The sequence below is a fragment of the Telopea speciosissima genome, chromosome 2 (genome assembly GCF_018873765.1).
Source record: "Telopea speciosissima isolate NSW1024214 ecotype Mountain lineage chromosome 2, Tspe_v1, whole genome shotgun sequence".
Taxonomy (NCBI): domain Eukaryota; kingdom Viridiplantae; phylum Streptophyta; class Magnoliopsida; order Proteales; family Proteaceae; genus Telopea; species Telopea speciosissima.
Genome location: NC_057917.1, coordinates 71,414,394 through 71,434,718, shown reverse-complemented (window position 1 = coordinate 71,434,718; position 20,325 = coordinate 71,414,394). Strand labels below are relative to the sequence as shown.

At 40.3% G+C, this 20,325-nt stretch overlaps 2 protein-coding genes across 2 annotated transcripts; one reads left to right on the top strand and one right to left on the bottom strand.

Moving 5' to 3' along the window:
• Nucleotides 1-3,508: 3,508 nt before the first annotated feature.
• LOC122649567 (FRIGIDA-like protein 4a) lies at nucleotides 3,509-10,691 on the bottom strand. Its single transcript, XM_043842765.1, has 3 exons — nucleotides 9,821-10,691; nucleotides 4,283-4,458; nucleotides 3,509-4,074 (listed from the first exon to the last, which is right to left on the bottom strand). Exons 1-3 carry the CDS (start codon nucleotides 10,668-10,670, stop codon nucleotides 3,511-3,513), a joined length of 1,590 nt encoding a protein of 529 aa, XP_043698700.1. The 5' UTR covers nucleotides 10,671-10,691; the 3' UTR covers nucleotides 3,509-3,510.
• Nucleotides 10,692-14,818: 4,127 nt separating this feature from the next.
• Nucleotides 14,819-17,391, top strand: LOC122651074. Its single transcript, XM_043844409.1, has 5 exons — nucleotides 14,819-15,059; nucleotides 15,217-15,319; nucleotides 15,411-16,359; nucleotides 16,489-16,831; nucleotides 17,270-17,391. Exons 1-5 carry the CDS (start codon nucleotides 14,819-14,821, stop codon nucleotides 17,389-17,391), a joined length of 1,758 nt encoding a protein of 585 aa, XP_043700344.1.
• The last annotated feature ends 2,934 nt before the right edge of the window (nucleotides 17,392-20,325 follow it).

Genomic DNA, 20,325 nt, shown 5'->3' with positions numbered 1-20,325 from the left:
TGCCAGGAGAGGAGGTCAGGATCTAACTGCTTTCTGTACCATTGAACGCAGGGTTTATAATCTATTTCCCCAGTTTGTTTTTATAAATATAGTGCTGTTCTTGTGGAAATTTAATGTGATTGTCCTTAAATAATTAGAATTTGCCTAGCTGATATCATATTTGAGACTAGGCTTGGTGTGTGCATTGCATCATATAAAGTTGCATGTAGATTATAGGTTGACTATTCAGGGCAAAATTCTTTGGCTTGTAAGAAAGTATTAAGGTTTTTCTGTAAGTCCTGTCAGAGACTCAGAAGCTAAGACATTACAAGTACGGTATAAATCTGATTTATTATTTATCACTATGAAAGGACTGAATTTGAATATAATTATGGGAGAAAAAAAAAGACTGTCCGGTCGACGTGGCTACTGTGCCAGACATAGGAAGGACGAAATGACTGCCCAGATCACCCATGAAATGAAAAATCCCACCTCAATTAGATGCCTTGGTGCGTTCTCATTGGCTCCTGCACTGTTGTAGGGTCCATGCAGCTTGGTAGTGATTTCCCTCCCTTGATTAGATGATAGAGTTTACAACACAAAACGGCATTATATTTTACTCTTTTTTTTTTGTCTCTCAAAACAGTTATACAAGATTGAGCTTAGTCTAATTTTGGGCATTTTATAGTGTGATATTCCCAGGTTGACATTGAAGTGGATGATTAGTGTCACCAAATTTTCTCCCCAAAAATTGGATCTTGATTGTTCACCTCACAGTTTGGCACTCCCTGTTGTCACTTGGAGTGGTTGGGGAAATCCCAAGTTTACCAGTGTCACAATGTCGTATGCATGTCCACACTGCTACCACAAGAGGCAAGGTCTACCAGACAATGCATACTCGTCCTACACATCCACAACACTTAGATAGTCACAATTACAAGCACATCCACACAACATACAATATGCGTGGTTCGATAAGTTGACTATATCCATGAAGCAATACTCTATCCAAGGTCTTGTATATTTTCCAATATTCAATTCTGGTGTAACTGCTACAACAGTCTTCGTGATACAACACCTGTCTTAATTTAAGCTACTACCCACAAGACTTGCAAGCCCAATCCTGTCAAGCTCCAACTTGATAGGTTAATGATTTTAAATATAAATTCCCAACCCTTACAATGCAATACTATAGGCAATACATCATTTTCTACCCAAGGCATAAATTAGGGATTTTACAATTGATTGATTACCTTAATGAAGTAATCACAACTGGAGAAACTTGATTGTAGTTCCCAAACTATTCATCAGAATCTAAAATTTTTTTTTGGGTTGAAATCGGAATTTAAAACTACCTCGTATTGTGGAGAGACTTGAATCTTCAAGTGACCTTGCATATGCGACCCCCTTGGACTTCTCTCACTTCTCTTGCACTCAAGACCTTCGAGTCTTCATTAATGCTCAACAATACTTAAATTGTCTTCAATGGAGCCTGGGGCTCTCAAAAATGGTTGTTGAAGGAGTTGAATACACACATCAAAGCCCTACCTATCAACTTGGAATTTTTCTCCAATTTCTAGGGATTGAGTGCTCCAAAATCCCTAATTATTGCACAACTACGTTCTAGACTTCAAATGGAGCAATTAGAAAAGAAAATTTAATTCAATTTTGAGTTAAAATGACCAAGATATGGCCATTTGAAGATTGATGACCAATGAAAGGGCATTTTTTCCTAATTTTAGGAGTCAATTTGTGACCGGCGGCATGTCGCAGACCAGCAGCAAGGATCTCAACCGTCCGATCTGGCTTCGAATTGGCAGGAGGAATGTCGGTTATTGGATCGAATGAACAAAACTGCGGGGCTGACGAGATCCTGTGAAGTGAAATCTATGACAGGAATATCATAATCTCGTGCAACACAAAAGACTCGTGTGTCGCGGCCTTAATATTCAGTGTATCGCGATGCAAAACAGCATCTCTGCGTGCCCAAAGAGAAATCTTGCTGCGGCTCAACTGTATGGATGGCTACACCCAATCAAATGACCGATTCCGTGAGGCGCAGCGGACGACACTGCCACGCCCGGCCAATAGAACTACGTGCAATGGGATCTATCCCTTTCGCTCAATTCTCGGCTAGCGTACTTAGATAACAGACATCGAAATGGCATCTTTTATGCATGGCGAGATTATGGCCTTCGATCCGAAATCTTCATCATCTCATTTAAGCCCCTCAAATATCTGATATTAACGGCCAACCCCTGAGATTTTTTTCGAACTTATCGAGAGCAGTTATATTGAGCTTTTCATTTAGGCCTTTCATCGAACAGGTGCGGGAATCCCAACCATGGTTTTAGTAAACCTTTTGTGATTGGAGTGTGGTTTCTGTGATTACACTTTTATCAAATCAAAATGGAACAGGTGAGGGGCTCCTTATGCCTTAGTCATTTTCGAGCTTCACTCGTGTGGCCTGTGTGCGAGGGCCTCTCTAGGCATGCTGCCAAGCGCACGGGCTATGTGTGCGACCATACCATGCAGGTTGCGGGCGTGGCTGTACCCCTGTGCAGGCGTGCCTGCACCCCCTGCGGGTGTGGCTGCACCTTGCCTGCCTATTGCCAGCTACTGCCACAACATCAAACTTCCACCTCAACACTCAACCACATCAGCACCATATTAACATCATCTGGCCCCCACAACCTCATTTATTGAGTGAAGCCTTTTACTTCGGCATTTTGTCGAACACCTGGCCATTTTGAAGTGATCGTATGGAAACAACCATAACCCCTTCATTCGGAGTCGGATCAACAAGATTCCAATTACGTTGGAAAGAGGACCACTCAATGCTCCACACTTTTCCACCACAAACCTTTTGCCAATTCTGCCATTTAGACTGGCCAAATTGGGTCCAAAGATGACTCATCTGCCCAATACTGGAAAGACATTTCCAGCATTGCCCAATACTTCTCAGTCACTGCTTGACCTGCCTAGTCACTGCCAATTCACCCAGATGTTGTGCCACATTGCTTGTACACTCGGAACTGTTACCAACAAAGACTGCCCAACCTAATGATCAGTAAATTTTATTTATAAAACATAATGTTCAAGAAGTCTTTACATAAATTGCGGGCATTGCATCATCAACAAACAGGTAGGTTGCACTTGGTTAGGTACAGGGAGAAAAGATAAAATCAGTATAGCTGTTAACGTGAGATACACCAAGCAACCCAGTTTGATGAATGCTTGAGCTTGCATCACCCCACAAAGTACACCAACCCAAAAGGGCAGAGCACAGATATCTAGTCTGAAGTAGCACTCCGAAGTTTGAACCTCCTCATGTAAAAAAACAAGCATTAATTTCACCTTTTACTGAATTAAAGCCATAAACCACTGTTTTGGTTTCTCCAGATTAAGCATGTTAATACAGACCTCACATTATCTCAAACTTTTAACATCCTACATGTATACACAAGCCCGGCAAAAAATACTTGCAGAAGCACAAGTGATGCATTACAAAATTGTCCTGCAGTTCCAGAGTTACTGTGGATATGAAGGCTGGTAATTGGGTGGAGCAGCAGTTGCATAATCATACGCATTATAGCCAGTCTGCCCGGCATATGAACCACTAGCTCGGGACCCACCAACCCCCATGTCTTCAGTTGGGAATGAGTACTGTTGGGGCATTGCAGCATTGCTTTGCGAGTGAGGTGTTCCACCATATGGAGATGCATAAGAAATGGGAGCAGGGCCCTCGTAGGCATTCTGACTTGGATAACTGTATGGCCCAGAAAACCTTGGAGCTGTGTTTTGATGAGCAGGACCAGCACCCCTACGGCCAAATGAGTAGGCATTGGAAAACCTACCTGCTTTAGCTGGGCGGAAGGGAGGTGGACCACTGCCAGAGAAACCTCCTCGGGCTCGTTTGTTTTGATGAGGTTTACTGGCTGCTGCAGCACTCTTCCTTCTGTCCACCTTGGCTTTCTCCAACTGAGGGACACGCTTCCTCAGGGTGTCAAGTGTGAACTCTGATTCAAGGTTATGGTCTTCAACACATTTGATGATAGCTTTGATTGAATTCAACTCCAAGGCACCAGCCTCCTCCTGAAACATCAGTTGGCTCAGATCAACTAAACAAACACTGAAAACTAGAAAGCATTCATGTGCTTGCAAATACAATTATAAATGTGGATGCACATCTATAAAAATAAAAGAATGCAAGCGCTTCATGCAAGAATGAATAGAAAATATTTTATGATACAAAGAAAAGCAATGGAAAATTAACACACAACATGGCTTAATGTCAACATACCGTTGCAGCCACATTGTTATGGCCATTCTTCAATATCATGGTGGCATTTCTCCTCGAGTTTTTGAGATATGACCTCACCAGAGAGAGAGGAGGAAACTGTTCAGTCAGACCAGACTCAGAAGCGAAATATACAGCCTCAATCTCCTTGCCATTCTTCACCAATTCATCGATTATGTCTGTGACAAGAAATACGAGTAACTTAGAGCAAGAGCAGTATTTATACATAATGAATACAAACAAATATGGACAATTACACTAGCAAGAAATGAGTCAAATGACAGACTGGATTCAAATGCTGCAGACTTGCACGAAACAGTACAAGAAATTATCAATCCACAAAAAAATATTCTCCATTGGACGGCTCAAAAAGACTTCAGGATGTGGTAAAATGGTCATCTTCTATCCAATGCATGAAGGTTGTCTTTTTACAACTCATATTGCCAATAAGCCACCTGACTTGTCAGAGCACTGGCAAGACCAGAAAGCAAAATGAGCAAAGTGATTAATCTCACTAGCTTTGAAAGGACCGTGGGTGCCAAAGTACTAGAAATGATATGGCCCTCGATCTCTAGCGGCACCACACCACAAGAATAAAAAGGCACTAGAAAGGACAAGCACATCCTGAAAAATAAGCAGGAAGGGGAGGGAGAGAAGAAATCATAACACTAATTAGTGGCATGACCTTGCATAAGGATTGCATTTCATACATATGCTCTTCACAGCTATGAACAGAAGGACTCAAGTCAACACAACAAAGCATTATCACGACTAAAATGGACAATTGGGCTGGCAACTGAATCCTGTTTCACCATTCAACTCTATTTAAACCTATATTGCTGGTCATCCTCACCAAAATGACAGATAAGATTTTTGAATCACCCACTCCAGGTGACAATAGAATTGTTGACCCTACCTTAGATGCCAGATCCAGTGCCTATGCAATAGCTATTGGTAATCATATAAAGCATAGTTCAAAAACTTGGCAAAATTTTGCCGAAATTTCGAATATTTCAAAGATCTCGACATGCTCGAAACCATATTATATACAAAAAATACAACATGCTCATTTTTAATCGAGATTACCAAAATTTCGGCAAGATTTCAGTACTGTTTGTACCATCTCACCGAAATGGTACAATGCTTTATATAAAAAGGCATGTTCTCGCGAGTTCTGTTTGAAACTTCGACAGAACTAGAAATTTTTGTGGGTTTCGACTGGAGAAGAGGAAAAGCCTGGAAGTGGGTATCATTGCCGGTTCCAAGCTGACTGCATGGACATCGAGAGGGCATCATTGCCGGTTCGGAGCAGATGAGCAGGCTGACTTTATGGACGTTGGGAGGAATGAGTAGGTGATAGACCCGGGAGAGAGTGGGATACTCGATCCAATCCTATCCTTCTCTATTTCATATTTTTCTTCTTTGTTTCCATTCTGTTTTTATTTATTTCTCTGCAAATTTGAGATCAACCGAGGTTTCAAACTACTGCTGGGATTCATCAATTCAATAGAAGATTTCATGCTAACATAGTTGCTGATTGAAGAAAGACTCAAAAAAACCCATGTGGATGTTGTTCACTGAAGAGTTTACGATCCTCCTGTAGAATTGGTTGTAGCCTAGCTATTCTACATTACTTCCACTAAAGTTTCGGAACCAACTATTGCCATTTGACCACCGAAACATTTAAATGAAAAAAAAAATGTTTAAGCAAAATTTCAAACTTTCTGTTGTCTCTACCTGGTCAAGACACTGAAACGAGACGAGTTTTCAAACTATGATATAAAGGATGTACGTGATGTGCAGGAAGAGATGACAACCAACAATAAAGACTGTTAAAGGCATAAAGTGATACACATCATCACTTCAAAATTTCGCTGAGGATGGTATTGAGGCAGCAGCCCAAAAATGGTTGGAGAATTATGATCCATTATGAAGACCTAGACACAGATCTGTCCAACACCACAGAACCAATTCAAAAGCCAGTTCATAGATTCTATTTAGACCCATATATGCCAGTCATATTGAGGTGATGAGACACTTTACTTACTGGAGCAACTTTGCAATCTAGTTTAATCTGAAAAGTCTCATCATAGGTTACTGATTTAAGTCATCAAAGTTTCTAGCTAATATATGTGGATGCCATATGTTTTAGTTTAGAGAGGTTCAGTTGAAATTTAATTAGAACTTAGAAGTCATTAAAGGGTCCTAATAAGAGATAGACTTCTCGGTGCCTGTAAGGCCCACTAGGAATGGCTTCCTGCACGGCCCAAATATCTGCCAAATGGAAACTTGGATGGGGGCAAAATTTTGGGATGCATAGACCCCAAGGACTGGAAAGTTTGCCAAGTTGCAAAATTGCAAAATAAAGTTGAAACATTCAGGAGCACCAGGAAAGTGCGTAGTCGGAGTAATGTAGGCATGAGCATAGACATGCATGGGGGTATTTGATTGAATTTGAAGTATGAAATTTGACAAGTCGCTGATCCAGATCACTAGTCAGAATTGCCACATCATCTGTCCACAGGGCACCATTCCTAGGGAGCCGCATAAAAAGCCTTTTATATCCCTAATGCACTACATGAATTTGAGATTGGAATGGTAAATCTGGACAGATTTTGTACTCTGTTTCTGTCATCCGTGTGAGCTGTGCACACTGCAAAAGCAGCAATGGATTGGGTAACTAACTCCCTCTCTCTGTTTCATGGTTTTAGAACTTGGAGAATTGACTTGCTCAGTGGCCAACTGATCAAGGGTTCAGCAAGTGAATACCCCTGAAAAAAGAGTAATAAAAACATAATATAAAGAAGGGATGGTAATAGCAAGAAACCTGATGTAGCTATTTAGCAAGCTGAACAGTTCGCCTCCCAGTCCCCCAATTGCTTCTTCCCTTCCTTCCACTCTCCTACAATTTAATCCCCTCCTCAACAATCAACAATTGATTAATGCTTCTTGGAGATCCATTACAAGAAATCTGTTGATTCATCTCTATTTCAGATAAATCTCCATCTTGCTTTCATGGAAGAAGATGTAGATCAATACCAAGTGGAAGAAGGAATCTCCTGCTCTGGGATGATGATAAGGAAGAAACTTGCTCTCTAAACTCCTTTTATTTGTGTAATCTCATTAAAAGAACTTTAGGGTTTGGTTCTACTTGCCAAAGATCTCAAGGTCTGTAATCCTGCTGCTGATTTTCTTATTCTTCATATCTATCCTGAACATTTTTGAACTCTTCTTCTTCTACATCCTAGTATGAGATCTCCAGAGCCTCACAACAATAAACTATGCCTACTATTGTCACAGTGATTTTAGAGAGAGAAGATTCATTTTACTCTTCTTCCTCTCTCTCCCTGATTTCTTGCCCATTGAGTCTCTCTCTCTAGTGGGCGGGCCTTGAAGCAATGGTTAAGTTGTGCTATTGCAACCTGTCGGTTGTGGGTTGAAAAGCCATTCAGCTGATTTCTTTCCCATTGAGTCTCTATCTCTAGTGGGCAAGCCTTGGCACAACGGTTAGTAGCAGGAGCATCGTGCACTGGGATGCACTCTTTTTTTGCTTTTTGAGTCTATCTCCCCACACACTCTCTCCCGAAGAGAGAGAGAGAGAGAGAGTAGCCATTCTACAGATTTCTTGCTCATTTAGACTTATCTTGAATCTCAAACTAACTCAAAAATTCTAACCAACACAAATAACTCTCTTCACAAACAGACTGCAAGCATCTTGGTCAAATCTCTCCCATATGAACTTGGACACTCAAGATCTAGGAAAACAAGGCAATTTTTCACAAGACCAACATGATGCTAAATGGATAAACTTTTTCCCAAAAGGGGGGTGGAGAAGGACAAGGTTAAGTTACGCAAATTGTACCTAATCTCATTTTCGACTGGTAAAAAATTTATGAACAACATAAACAACCACCACCACCCCCCTTCCCCCCCCCCCAAAAAAAAAATAAATAAATAAATAAATAAATAGATGTGATCATTAACATGCAATCTAAATTAATCCCAAAGCAATGTAAACTGATCAAATTCACATACAAAACCAAACAAAATCATAAAGACCTAGATAGAAAACTAAACTGGTCACCCCAAACTTTAGGAAATTCAAACTTTAAAAAATCAGAAACCAAATATGATTGGACCTCCACATTACATGGAATGAGATTTAACTCATCAAGATATTTGCATCACATTGTGAAGCTAGTCAAGTATCTTTCTTCTCGAAGAATCTGGTCTTTCTCCAAAGAAGACAGTTTGTTTCAACATTTTTCTAGCTACCACAATTCTAGAGCAAAGTGTCAAGTGGGAAAACTGAATATCCTAACCAACTCTAATAATGATCAAGGCTAAAGATATCAGTCTTAACACCAGATTAGGTGTTTACCAGTGAAGCAAGGTGTGTAACAATTGCCAACCTCCACGAGCCATCCTTCAACCATAATGTTGGAGAAGTCTTTCCACAAAGAAAATTCCAAACCAATATGGAGAGAACAGCTCTGCGGTAGCAGAATCGCCCTCACCTTTTGGCCCTGAGTTGACCCCCATTATCGTGCCATTGCTTCATCTTATGAATCTCCATAAACCTGAAGGGCCCGGCCTTCGCATAGAGGAACCATCAAAATTCAGCTTCAACACTAAAACAAAGCTCCACAGCTGAGCCCTAGGAAAATTGGAAGCAATGGCCTTCCCCTGTCTGTGAACAAAGAGATCCACGAAATATCGCTAGATAATGGATCTGCCAACGCTCAATGTGCCACTCTCACTCCAATCCTCTCAATAACCTTCAAATCAAGAGTAAATGTATCCTGAAACAAACATTCATTCACCTCCTCCCAAAGACACCACAACACAGTTTATAGGGTGCTTTCAATAAAAAACGGCCCCACACCCTGACCACAACACAGGTAATAGGGTAGCTTCCCATAAAAAACAGCCCTGGCATACCGAATGGAGTTAAGTACCAATACAACATCAATCCCACTACGTCTTTGGTGAAGATCCAACCAGGAGAGTAAAAACTGCCAAGAAATGAAACCAGACCCTTTGGCAAAACAATATTCAAGGTCGACACAAATATTATGTTATTACAATTTCTGCTCATGCAACCACAAAATAGTGAAAAAGAAAAACAAACCAACCATAACATAACATTAATAACATCAACTTAGATCCCATTTGTTTTGATAAAAAATATTTTCCATGGAATTGTCCCAAAAGCAAAAGGAACTTCAGGGATAAAAAACAAACAAAATTACCTCTCCTCGTTTACAGATCAATTTCTAATTGGCGAAATGCTAAGCTACACTAAATGTGGGTTGCTTCTGTAAATTTTTGTAGCTTCGAAAAAATGCGGTAGACTCGAAAGAAACCTTTACAGGTATGAAGAATAAGGAAGCTGAAGATGCTACCAATTAGCAATATCAAGTAGCAATATAAGCTTCCCAATGAATCAATATTTAATGACCAGATAGATTAGTCACTCCAACAAAAGCTGGACATACCTAATTAAAAGAGAGAGAGAGCAATAAGTCTCACAGAACATACCTTTCATTTTCTCTCCGAATCCTAATTGAGGAGCAAGCTTCGGCATATCCCTCCTTGATGGGAACCCCAACACCAATTTCCTAAGGAATTCTTCGTCCAATTTCGACTGTAATCCAAACCCAACAACCATCTGCAGAAACATTGAGGCCTCCGCAGGCCCCATACCACCCCCGTCCTTATCGTCCATCTTCAACTTCCATGCCTCCGCAACTACGGCAGCTCTTTCAGCAATGCTTGCAGAAACAGGCGGTGCTTTCCCACCAGACTCGATTGACGGGAATAGTGCCTGAAGTAGCATTCCACACGCCCAACGACGGTCAGGAACCCTAGCCTTCGCAGACTTTTGACAAATAAAATCCTCTATGGCGTCCAAAACCAAACGTGGCGGATCCACCGATTCTACAATCGCCTGAGAAATTTCCGTCCTCAAAGACACAGATTCCTTCCGTTTTGATACAATGAACCTTAACAATCCCGTGAAGTCCATCTTTCGGCAATATGACTTGAGAGCTTCAATCAATTCGGGAGTCCCAGATACCGTCTTCTCGAATTCCAACAGCGCAGCTGTTTTCTGCTCCTCGACAAGGGCAATGGCAGCAGATTCGCGTTCTGGAATCGAATTCTCCCTCTCTTCTAAGGCTTCTAGGGTTTTCTTGGTCTCCGATTCTAAGGTCTCGATTTTCAAATCTAGGGTTTTGGACTTCTCGAGAAGAGATTCCTCTAAGGAGGAAAAATGCTTCGAAAGGGTTTTCCATAGCTCAGTGCAGGTGGTGATGACAGTTTTTTGGGCTTCAAGCTTGTCGAAGACCTTCTGGAATCGATCTCCTCTGCCTATCACTTCAGTCGCCATGGCCGAAGGACGAAAGGTCGCTTTACTCGTACACCGCAAGGAAAAAAATTAAAAAAAAACAAACCTCTAAACCCTGGCCACTTTTTTTTTGGTAGAATAAACCCGGATTTGGCTCCTGTCCTACGGTGGCGGGAGCTGGAGCGTCCAGCACCTCCCTTCAGATTCTTCCAAGTGGACAACAACAAATCCAACGGCATGAAATGAATACAGATTATTTTAATTCAATTACTCCCATTTGTTTCTCTCACCCGATCAGATCCCTGATTAACCCGACCCATGGAGTTCAAATTTCGAAAACCTAACCTAAAAATCGAGTTTCATCTTGCCTCTTTTCCCTTCCTTGCTTTCTGGTTTTTCCTTTTCTGTGCTTGAAGAACTTGCCTAAAAGATGAATGTAGTAAATCGGAAAAAGATCTTATCCAGTCGTGGCGGGAGCTGCGCCTATGCAACACCGCTAAACGACAACAAAAACAGGGGTAAAGTAGTTATTTCACAGGTGGGTCCCACCTGGCCCCACATGTGAAATGACCACCTCCCCCCTGTATTTGGGGTGGGTTTTTGAGCTGCACAGTGCAGCTCCCGTCACAATTGCACAAGAGCCAAGTCCGTACTGAACCCAAACCTTCACCTTTATTTCAGTACACAGATGAACCTACTAAAATTATCAAAGAACAATCCAAAAGATACTCAATACCCATAATTTCATGAGTCAAAAAAGTTCCACATGGAAAAAAAAACTAGAAGGCAAACCAAAGAAAAATCTCATAAAACGATCAACCCAAACTTCCAATGAAATCTCAATCCTGCAATTCAAGAAAAACTATTAGCTGAAAATCTGGGATACAAATAACCAAAAGAAAAGGAAAATGAACTAATGCCTCTCTTCACATCAAACAGATGGGAATCAAAGAGGAGAGAGAGCACAAACACCCAATCAGGTCAAAATCAGAAGAGCAAGAAAGGTTCAGTACCAGAGGCTTTCACACTTTCTCCGCTAAATAACTGAACAACAAGCAAGATAGAATTTTTCTCTCCCATGCCCCCCTAATCCTTCTCTTTAAGTTCTCCTCTTTTGCTTGCTTGCTCTTGTGCTATGGGAGAGCTTCATCGTCACCGGTCATCGGTCGCCGTTTAAAGGGACGATGGAAGCTCGGCTAAGGTTTTAATTGATTTTTTTTTTCAGAAAGAAAGGGGGAAGCGACAAGGGAAAAACGGGGGAGATTTTAATCGATTTTTTGGGTTTTAAATTTTGTTCGGATCGGATTATGGTAAAATGAGAGAGGGATGAAAAGTGGATCTGCATTTTGCCCATTCCAAGTTGACCGTTGGATTAACAAAATGACACTTGTCTTTATCTTAGGTGGTGTTGGACGCTCCAGCTCCCGCCACTGTAGGACAGGAGCCGAATCCAATAAACCCAGGCCATGTAACCAAACAAAAATGTCGCTTGGTTCGGGTCTTCCAGACTTTGGGCGAGCCGGGGGAGAGAATAGGGTCGCGGACCCGCGGTTGTTAATTCTCGATGGAGAAAGTTGGTTGAAAATTCGAATTCGATGATTCATTCAAATCTGTTTAAGGGTATTCGAATCATAAGCACCCCCTTCCCCTCATTAGGGGGTTGGGAGTGTTTGCACAAAAAAAAAAAAAAAAAAAATTCTGACCATAAGCATTTGGATCCAAATTCAAATAATTTAAAATATAATCTATCTGATTTGAATATATATAAACTAATAATAAAAAATTTGGAAAATATTTTTTATGGGAGTGTGGCCTCTCTGTGCTCGAGGCCAATGAGAGCGTGCATGGTAGCATTAATAGGGACAGAGTTTTTGCCTTTTATGTGGGCAAGGTGGTCATTTCCTTCATGTTTGGGCGTAGGTGCCATGCTTCTCCCCCATAGAGTTTTTTTTACACTAAACATTTTTTTTTGTAGAGAACTAAACAATTAAATAACTAATGATCTTGAAGGTTTTTGAATATTCAACAGGTAATTTAGAGAATAAGGAAAAAAACTAAGATGGTTCTTTTTTGTATCATTTTTCCTTTTATTTATGACTTATTCGAAAAAAAATCATTACTGAAAATCATTTTTTATCTAAAAATAACCGTTTGGTAACAACTACACATAATTATTAGGAAAAATTCTATAGACAACCCCTAAAAGTATTCAATATATTTGAAATTTACCATATTTCGTCGTAAAGGCACAGACTACCTTTATTTTATTAAGATATATGAACTTAGTCCACTCCTTAGGTTTGTGCTGTTAAGTTGCTGTTATTTATTTTGTAATGACCAACTTACCCTTAAAAAATATAAACTTACCATAATACCCTTAAGGGTTATCTCTTCATCATCTTCGATCTGCCGGCGGAAGAAGCAAGAACAGGGGCTTCTTCTTCTTTCTCAGACACCGTGAAACCCTAGAAAGCTCGAGAAGGATGATAATGTAATCCCATATCTCCATTAACGTTCTGGGTTTTTTTTTTTCACTCTCAAATATTTTATCCTTTTTAACAGATTTTTTTTTTTGGGATTTCTGAAGGAAAAGGTCAGTGGGAAGAAAGGGAAATGGAAGCTATGGAGAAGCGCGTCTGCTGATCTTGGATCTTCGAGGAAGGGTTTTCAAGGTGGGCAGAAAGCGGCATCAGAGACTTCTGATTCTTCATCTGTGCCTGATGTGTTTAGTGCTGCAGTTGCTACTGTCGTTAGGGCTCCACCAAAGGATTTCAATTAAGGTTGTGAGGCAAGAATGGGCTGCAATTTGGATACAGACAGCGTTTCGTGGGTTTCTGGTAAATAGGTTTCATTTGCTCCATACTCTGTTTCTTTACTCATTTTGCAGTTGTTTAATCAGACAAGATATAGAGATGTTAGAGTAAAGAGGGAGAGATTGAGATTTGAGAACCAATCGATGGGCTAACTAGTTAGATCCTACGTTGCCCTTGGGTCTGGCTTGAAGTGTATTCTTCGAGCTAATTTGTAGCCCTAGTTTTGGTCCTGCGAGTTCTACCTCGTCGATCTCAACCCTTTATTTAAATCTTCAGTTTTCCTTGCTTCCATGTTTATGCTCTTGTATAGATGGTTCTGCTTCAAAAACCTGACCATTTTGGTACTTGAAGCATTAAAGCTTAACTTGTTTTAGCTATGATTAGTAGTTCTCAGCTATGGCATGTGAAACGAATTGGGTAATTTTATGTTCCAGAAGTAGTGCATTATTTCTTCAGAAAAAACTTAGTTTGTGTGACGGATTGATTGAAGGCAAGGAGGGCATTAAGGGCTTTGAAAGGTGTGGTAAGGATTCAAGCTAGCTCTTGTTCGTGGCCGGCAAGTGAGGGGGGACGGTAGTGTTGCAGGAAAAGAAAGAAGAAGAAGAAGATGAAGAAGGGTACCCTGGGTGTTAAATTTTTTTTATTTAAATAACTAAGAGGGTAAAATCGACTTTCTACTTTGGGTGACACTTAGAAGGGTAAAATCGACATTTTATCTTTGGGGGTGTCAATATGCTTAACGTTTGGGGGAAGTTTGCTATTTTGACGAAATATGATAAGTTTTGGATATATTGGATACTTTTAGGGGGTGTCCATGAGATTTTCCCTAATTATTATAAAATGAGAAATACGTTTGATATGTGTATGCACTAATAATTTTTATAATATTTTTTAAAGAAAAATGAGCCCAAAGCCCATACATAGTATAAGTGATGGGTGAAGGGATGTCCCTTTCACCCATCTTCCTTCTCAATTTCTTTTGTTTTCTACTTCTTTGTGAATCAAAACGTATCACTGTAACAAAGACAACCATTAATAACTTTTTTTTTTTTATAAATTCAGAAGTGTATGACCTGAAACCACCAAAACCATCGGCCTCTAGCGGACTGGCCACAGATGCTGCCAGCCTTGTCCTCTTGCAACAAATGACAATTGGGTTCGTGCCTTGTTGATCCTTCGCCGGTCACTCTCCGCTCCCCTTACCAATTCCATATCTTCCGGTGGAGCCACAACGAGGCGAAATGATCTCAAAACGACCAGGATCACAACCTCTTGCCATGAATGAAGCATCTGTTAGCGAACTCAGAGTTCCTAGGTTTTGAGAGTGGCCATGGACCCGAATAACTTCATTTGTCGTACACGGGCAAGGATGACAAGATGAGGTTTATGTGTATAAAGGCTGATGGGAAGCAAAATATTGTGAAGTATGGGGAGATGGAAGGAAGCAATGTAGATGCTAGCGGTGTATTGCTGGTGGTGGCAGAGGGGCTGATGCGGTGGTGGGTGTGCAACGATGGGTTGAGTAGGGGCGGGGTTGGCTTACAAGGAGAGTGTTGGAGTTGCAGAGAAGGGAGGTGGGCAACGACAGTGGAGGGTGCTAGAGTTGTAGAGAAGGGCTGTGGAGGATACTGGGCACTAGAGTTGGGGCCGGAATATGTGCTTGAGAGAGAGGGATAGTAGCGGCGACAAAGAAAGGAAGGGAGATGATGGAGATGGGATACTTTAAAAGGAAAATTGATATTAAACAATATTTTTGTTTAATATTGTTATGCAAGTGTTCACTGATTCATTGGCAGCGGCTGCAAGGAGTGGTGATTATGATTATCATCAATATTGTGATAAGCCAGACATAACCTCGGTTTGCTTTGCTGATGATTTGTTTGTTTTTGGGAAAGCTACCAAGGCTAATGCCTCTATGTTGAAGGGTTTGCTATTTTACAGCTTTATCTGGCTGATCTGTCAATTTCAGTAAGTCTTCCATTTTCTTCGCCAATTGTTTGGTTGAGATCAAGTCATTTTTTCAAGCCACAACCGGGTTTGTGGAGGGGTCTCTACCGATTAAGTATCTTGGTGTTCCCCTGACCTCTTGTGCACTTAAAGCTAATGACTTCTCTGAGTTGATTACTAAAGTGGAGGGCAAGCTGACTTCTTGGCAGGCTAGATCTCTATCCTTTGCAGGAAGATTGGTGTTGATTAAGTCTGTTGTGATGGGCTGTATTTCGTATTGGTTGAATGTTTTTCGTCTTCCTCAATTTACTGTTGATCTATTGGAAAGGATGATTGTGAGGTATCTTTGGAAAGGGAACTCTTCTACTGGGCGACATAAGGTTGCTTGGTCTGTGGTTTGTCGTCCTAAGCAGGAAGGTGGTCTGGGGTTGCGCTCTTTGAGAGATGGGAACACGGCTGCACTGATGCGCTATGTTTGGTCTATTGCTTCAGATGAGGGTACATGTTGGGTTAAATTTGTTAAAGAAAGATGGCTCAAAAGGCACTCTATATGGTCCCTATCCATTCCTATGCAGTGCTCTGGAACTTTTCGTGAGATCTTGAAGACAAGGGATGTGGCTGTAAGTTGTGTTCGATATTTGATAACTAATGGGGAGAGAACCTTATTATGGACAGACCCTTGGCTTCCAAAGGGACCTATTTATAAACCGGGTTTGTTACTTGCTGAGGCTGTTGGGCGAAGTACTTTTGACACGGTCAGTTTTATAAGGGCTGAAGATGATCAATGGGCTAGTCCTTATCTTGATACAGCCTTGCAAGAAAGGAGCATTGAGATCAGCCAGGTAAGGGTTCACAGAGGGCTTGGAGGTGACTTTGCTGTTTGGGCGCCATCACCTAATGGTAAGTTTTCGCTAAAGTCTGCCTGGAATGTGATTCAGAAACGTGGTGATAGGGTTGAATGGTGTAATTTGGTGTGGTTCTCACACTCCCAACCCAGGTTCTCCTTTATAACATGGCTGGCTGTAATGGACTCCTTATCGACACGAAGCAAGCTTCTTCATTGGGGTCTTGTTGTTGATTCCACTTGTGTTCTGTGTTAGAAGGAGGCGGAGACCATTGACCATCTCTTCTTTCATTGTGACTTCTCGGTTGCAATCTGGAGGAAGGTTCTGGGGTTAAACGGTTTTGAGAGGGATCCTTTGGCTACATGGAAGGAGGAGATCCAGTGGTTGACGTTGCACTTTGGGGGGAACACTCTTGTTTCAAGAGTTAGAAAGTTTTCCTTTGTGGCGACGGTTTATCGTATTTGGCTGGAGCAAAATACTAGAGTTCATCAACAAGTGTCTTCAACCTCAGATTCGGTATTGCACCAAATTGTCATGGACACAAGGCTGCGTTTCTCTGAGGTTGATGGTGGTGTGATGGACAGCAGTAGCAACAGAGGTTTTTTCAGTCGATGGGGTATGGTTGTCTCTTTCTCTAACCCCACTCCGCTTGCTTATGTTTGGCCTCCCCCCCCCCCCCGTGGTTGGATTGCAATTAACTGTGATGGCTCTGTCAAACATGGGATGGGTGGCTATGGTGCGATTGGAAGGGATCCAAGAGGTAGGCCTGTTTTCGCATTGGCTGGAGGGTTACAAAATCGTGATGTTATACACATGGAGCTTTGTGCTATAAGGGCTGGTTTATTGAAGGCTAGAGCAATGCAAATATAGCAGGTGCAGGTGCGTTCGGACTCTATGGTGGCAATGCAAATGATTGTGGGAACGTTCCAACCACATTGGGAATTCCTATGGTTACTTGAGGAGATTCGGAGTTTACGTGATAGTTTTCGCAGTTGTAGCTTTAATCACCATGTTAGAGAGATTAATGGTTGTGCAGATTTCTTAGCAGGTATTGTACACCATGTAGAAGAGGTTGATTTTAGTATTTCTGGTCTTCCTGAAGCACTTTCCACTCATATTAGGAATGATGCTTCGGGTATGACTTATTACAGGTTGTAAGTTTGTTATATATATACTAATATAAGCTCCTTTTGACCAAAAGAAAAAATTTGAAATTACTTCTTTACCCTAAGTTTTGAGTTATTAGAGCTCAGCACAAAAATAACAAAAAATTGTTTTTGCCCATCATCCATAATAGACTTCAGAATCTGTTATGATTTCTGGAGTTTTTTTCATTTTCTTTAAATAAAAACAAGTTTAAAAAATGATACCAAACACATAAAAAAAATGAAGAGATTGTCAGAAAATGAAAATGAAAAATGGTATAAAAAAGACCCTAAGACAATGAGAGATATCCATTGAGAACTGATGAACCAAATTACTATCAACTAGTGAGAGGATGACATGTGGAAACATCTTGGATGAGGCCGACCCGATATGACCTGAGTCGACCATCAAATTATCCATCTAGCTCATCATCATGTCAGATGTTGAACTGACCCGATTTGACCTGAGCTGATCCTCAGATCATCCATCCAACTCATCACACCTATTAGATGTTAAGCCGACCATCAAATTATCCATCTAGCTCATTACAACAATTAGATTCTGGGCCGACCCGATTCCAGGATGACCTAAGCTAACCCAAATAACCTATCTGGTTAAGAAAGGGATCACACCTTCCCCATGACCTCCAAGCCAACATGTGTCTAACCTGAAGAGCACCACGTATACAAATCAAGGACACCTCGCAAACGGTCTACCATTATGGGAATTTTACACCGATGTATCATCCAAATTATATAATTAGCAACTCCAAGCCCTAGTAAGGGGGTCAATTTCACTTCTCATTTTATCTGCTTAGAGATTTATCTGTTGCAAGAGGTTTGACTTAAGTATCAGAGTGATTCCGCCGGCCCAGGCCGGCCCTCCATTTTTTAGTTCTATTCTTCTATGCAGGTTAGCTCGGCCATAGGAGAGCTCGGATCAGATCTTGTCGCAACAAAAACGAATCGTATCTGTCAAGGGAGGGGGAAGGAAGGTTTGTGTTACAGTAGTCATAGTCGAAAATCCGTATTCGATTTGCATCTATATCCATTTAATAAGGGTATTTAAATCCAATAAGTATTCGATCCATTTACATCTCTAATAATCTATCATCTAAGATATGGTATCGAATTGGCCTACAAACTTTGGGCTATAGCATATCCTCCTCATCTTCTATTTCAAGAATCAACAAGTAATGACTCATTATCCATATCTACTCGACAAGCCCTAAACCATCGTTTTTCAAGAATCCAACTTGAGGAGAATATGCTATAGGATCAGGCCGGATTGTATCAATTCCAAATAAACTAGGTTAGGGTAAAAAATAACAAGACTGGGCCATAAATCGTCCAAGTCAAATAAAACTAGGTATTTTTACATGACTCATGACAAACTCAACGAGTTTAGTCATTTTTAAAAAACTATAAAGCCAGTTCACTTAGAAACTAAGTTGAGTAAAATAGTAAATCCGTATTTAAAATAGTATGAAATCCTCAACTCTTTGGCTCCCTTCTCTTGTTCAATGGTATAAACTCAAAATGCAATGATATGTGATTCTTTGATTTTTTTTTTTTCCGATTTTTATTAACTATACATATTTATTGTATTAAAAAAATAAAAAACATGATTTGCCTTGATTGAGTCACAAGGTTTTTTTTTTTAAAGATGAGTCGAATCGGAAAACCTATTTTTCCAACGATGCTTTGGATTTGCAAACAAAAATTTTTATTTTTGAGGTAAGAATTTGCAAACAATATCTTAGCCTTATCCTAAACATAGGTTGCAATCTTAATTCTTGTCTGGTAATATAAACCCAAATCCTAACTACCATTTTGGATCTTAGGTAGAGAAGAACCTGCCGTGTTCAATAACGTAGACTTCATAAATGTTTTCTTGTTATGGTACCAATAAAATCAATGTGAGGATAAGCTTTCTAATTTTGACCATTGAAATTTCACAATTACTTAGTGAAACAGTAAACCTTTGACAACCAGAGGCTCTATCCATTTCTATGAACCAGATCTTCTCTACAACTCCTTTCGGGGGGTTCTGTTTCACAGCTTTTGGGGTTTGACACCCCTTGTTCACACTTCACACTTCAAAACAAATTTTTTTTTTCGAGAAACTTTTCTCCATAACATTATCTGATGCCGTGCTTATCAGCTTAGGTAGTACTTGTAGTTTGGCACGAAATCCATAAATGCTAGCTTTTCTTCATCTTGATTTTTGAGTTTTTTCATTATTAAATGTTTGACTATGACTTTACGGATGAAACTTTCTTCACCCGGGTAACGTTTCTCTTGAATCTCACATTTTTACACCCCATAGTGTGAGATTAAAAAAAGTAGAGATGTAAATAGATCAATAAGGATCGGATACGAATTAGATGTAATCAGATTCGGATATACATTTCCTGTCCAATATGGATATCCTTAAATGATTATAGATGTGAATTAAATTCAAAATTTTGACTATCTATTTATATCTTTGACTTGTGTAACTCAGACCTTCCTCCCCCCAACGGATACAATTCACTCTCAATCCATGTCTTTCAGTTATTTTAATCTCATTATTCTTATTTTCTCATTCTTTAGTATATGTTGAATCTTCAAAAACCCTCAAGATCATTAATTGGATTTCTACTTGAATCGGTTAAATATTTTCTGAATAATTCGAATAAAAAATCGAATATCCCTAAACGATGATCGAATTCAAATTTTTAAATATCCGTTTACATCCCCACAAACTACAAAAAAAAACCCACGTGATAAGATGAGCTGTACCAGATAACTTTCATATGAAGAGTCAAAGTCAAACATTTTAATGTTCAAATGACTCAAAAGTCTTCACCACTATTGTCAAAAATAGTGGCAAAACCTAATACAAAAATTCTCTATATGTAGGAGGGCTTTCTGCATGCATCTTCACAATTAACTTCATACAAGA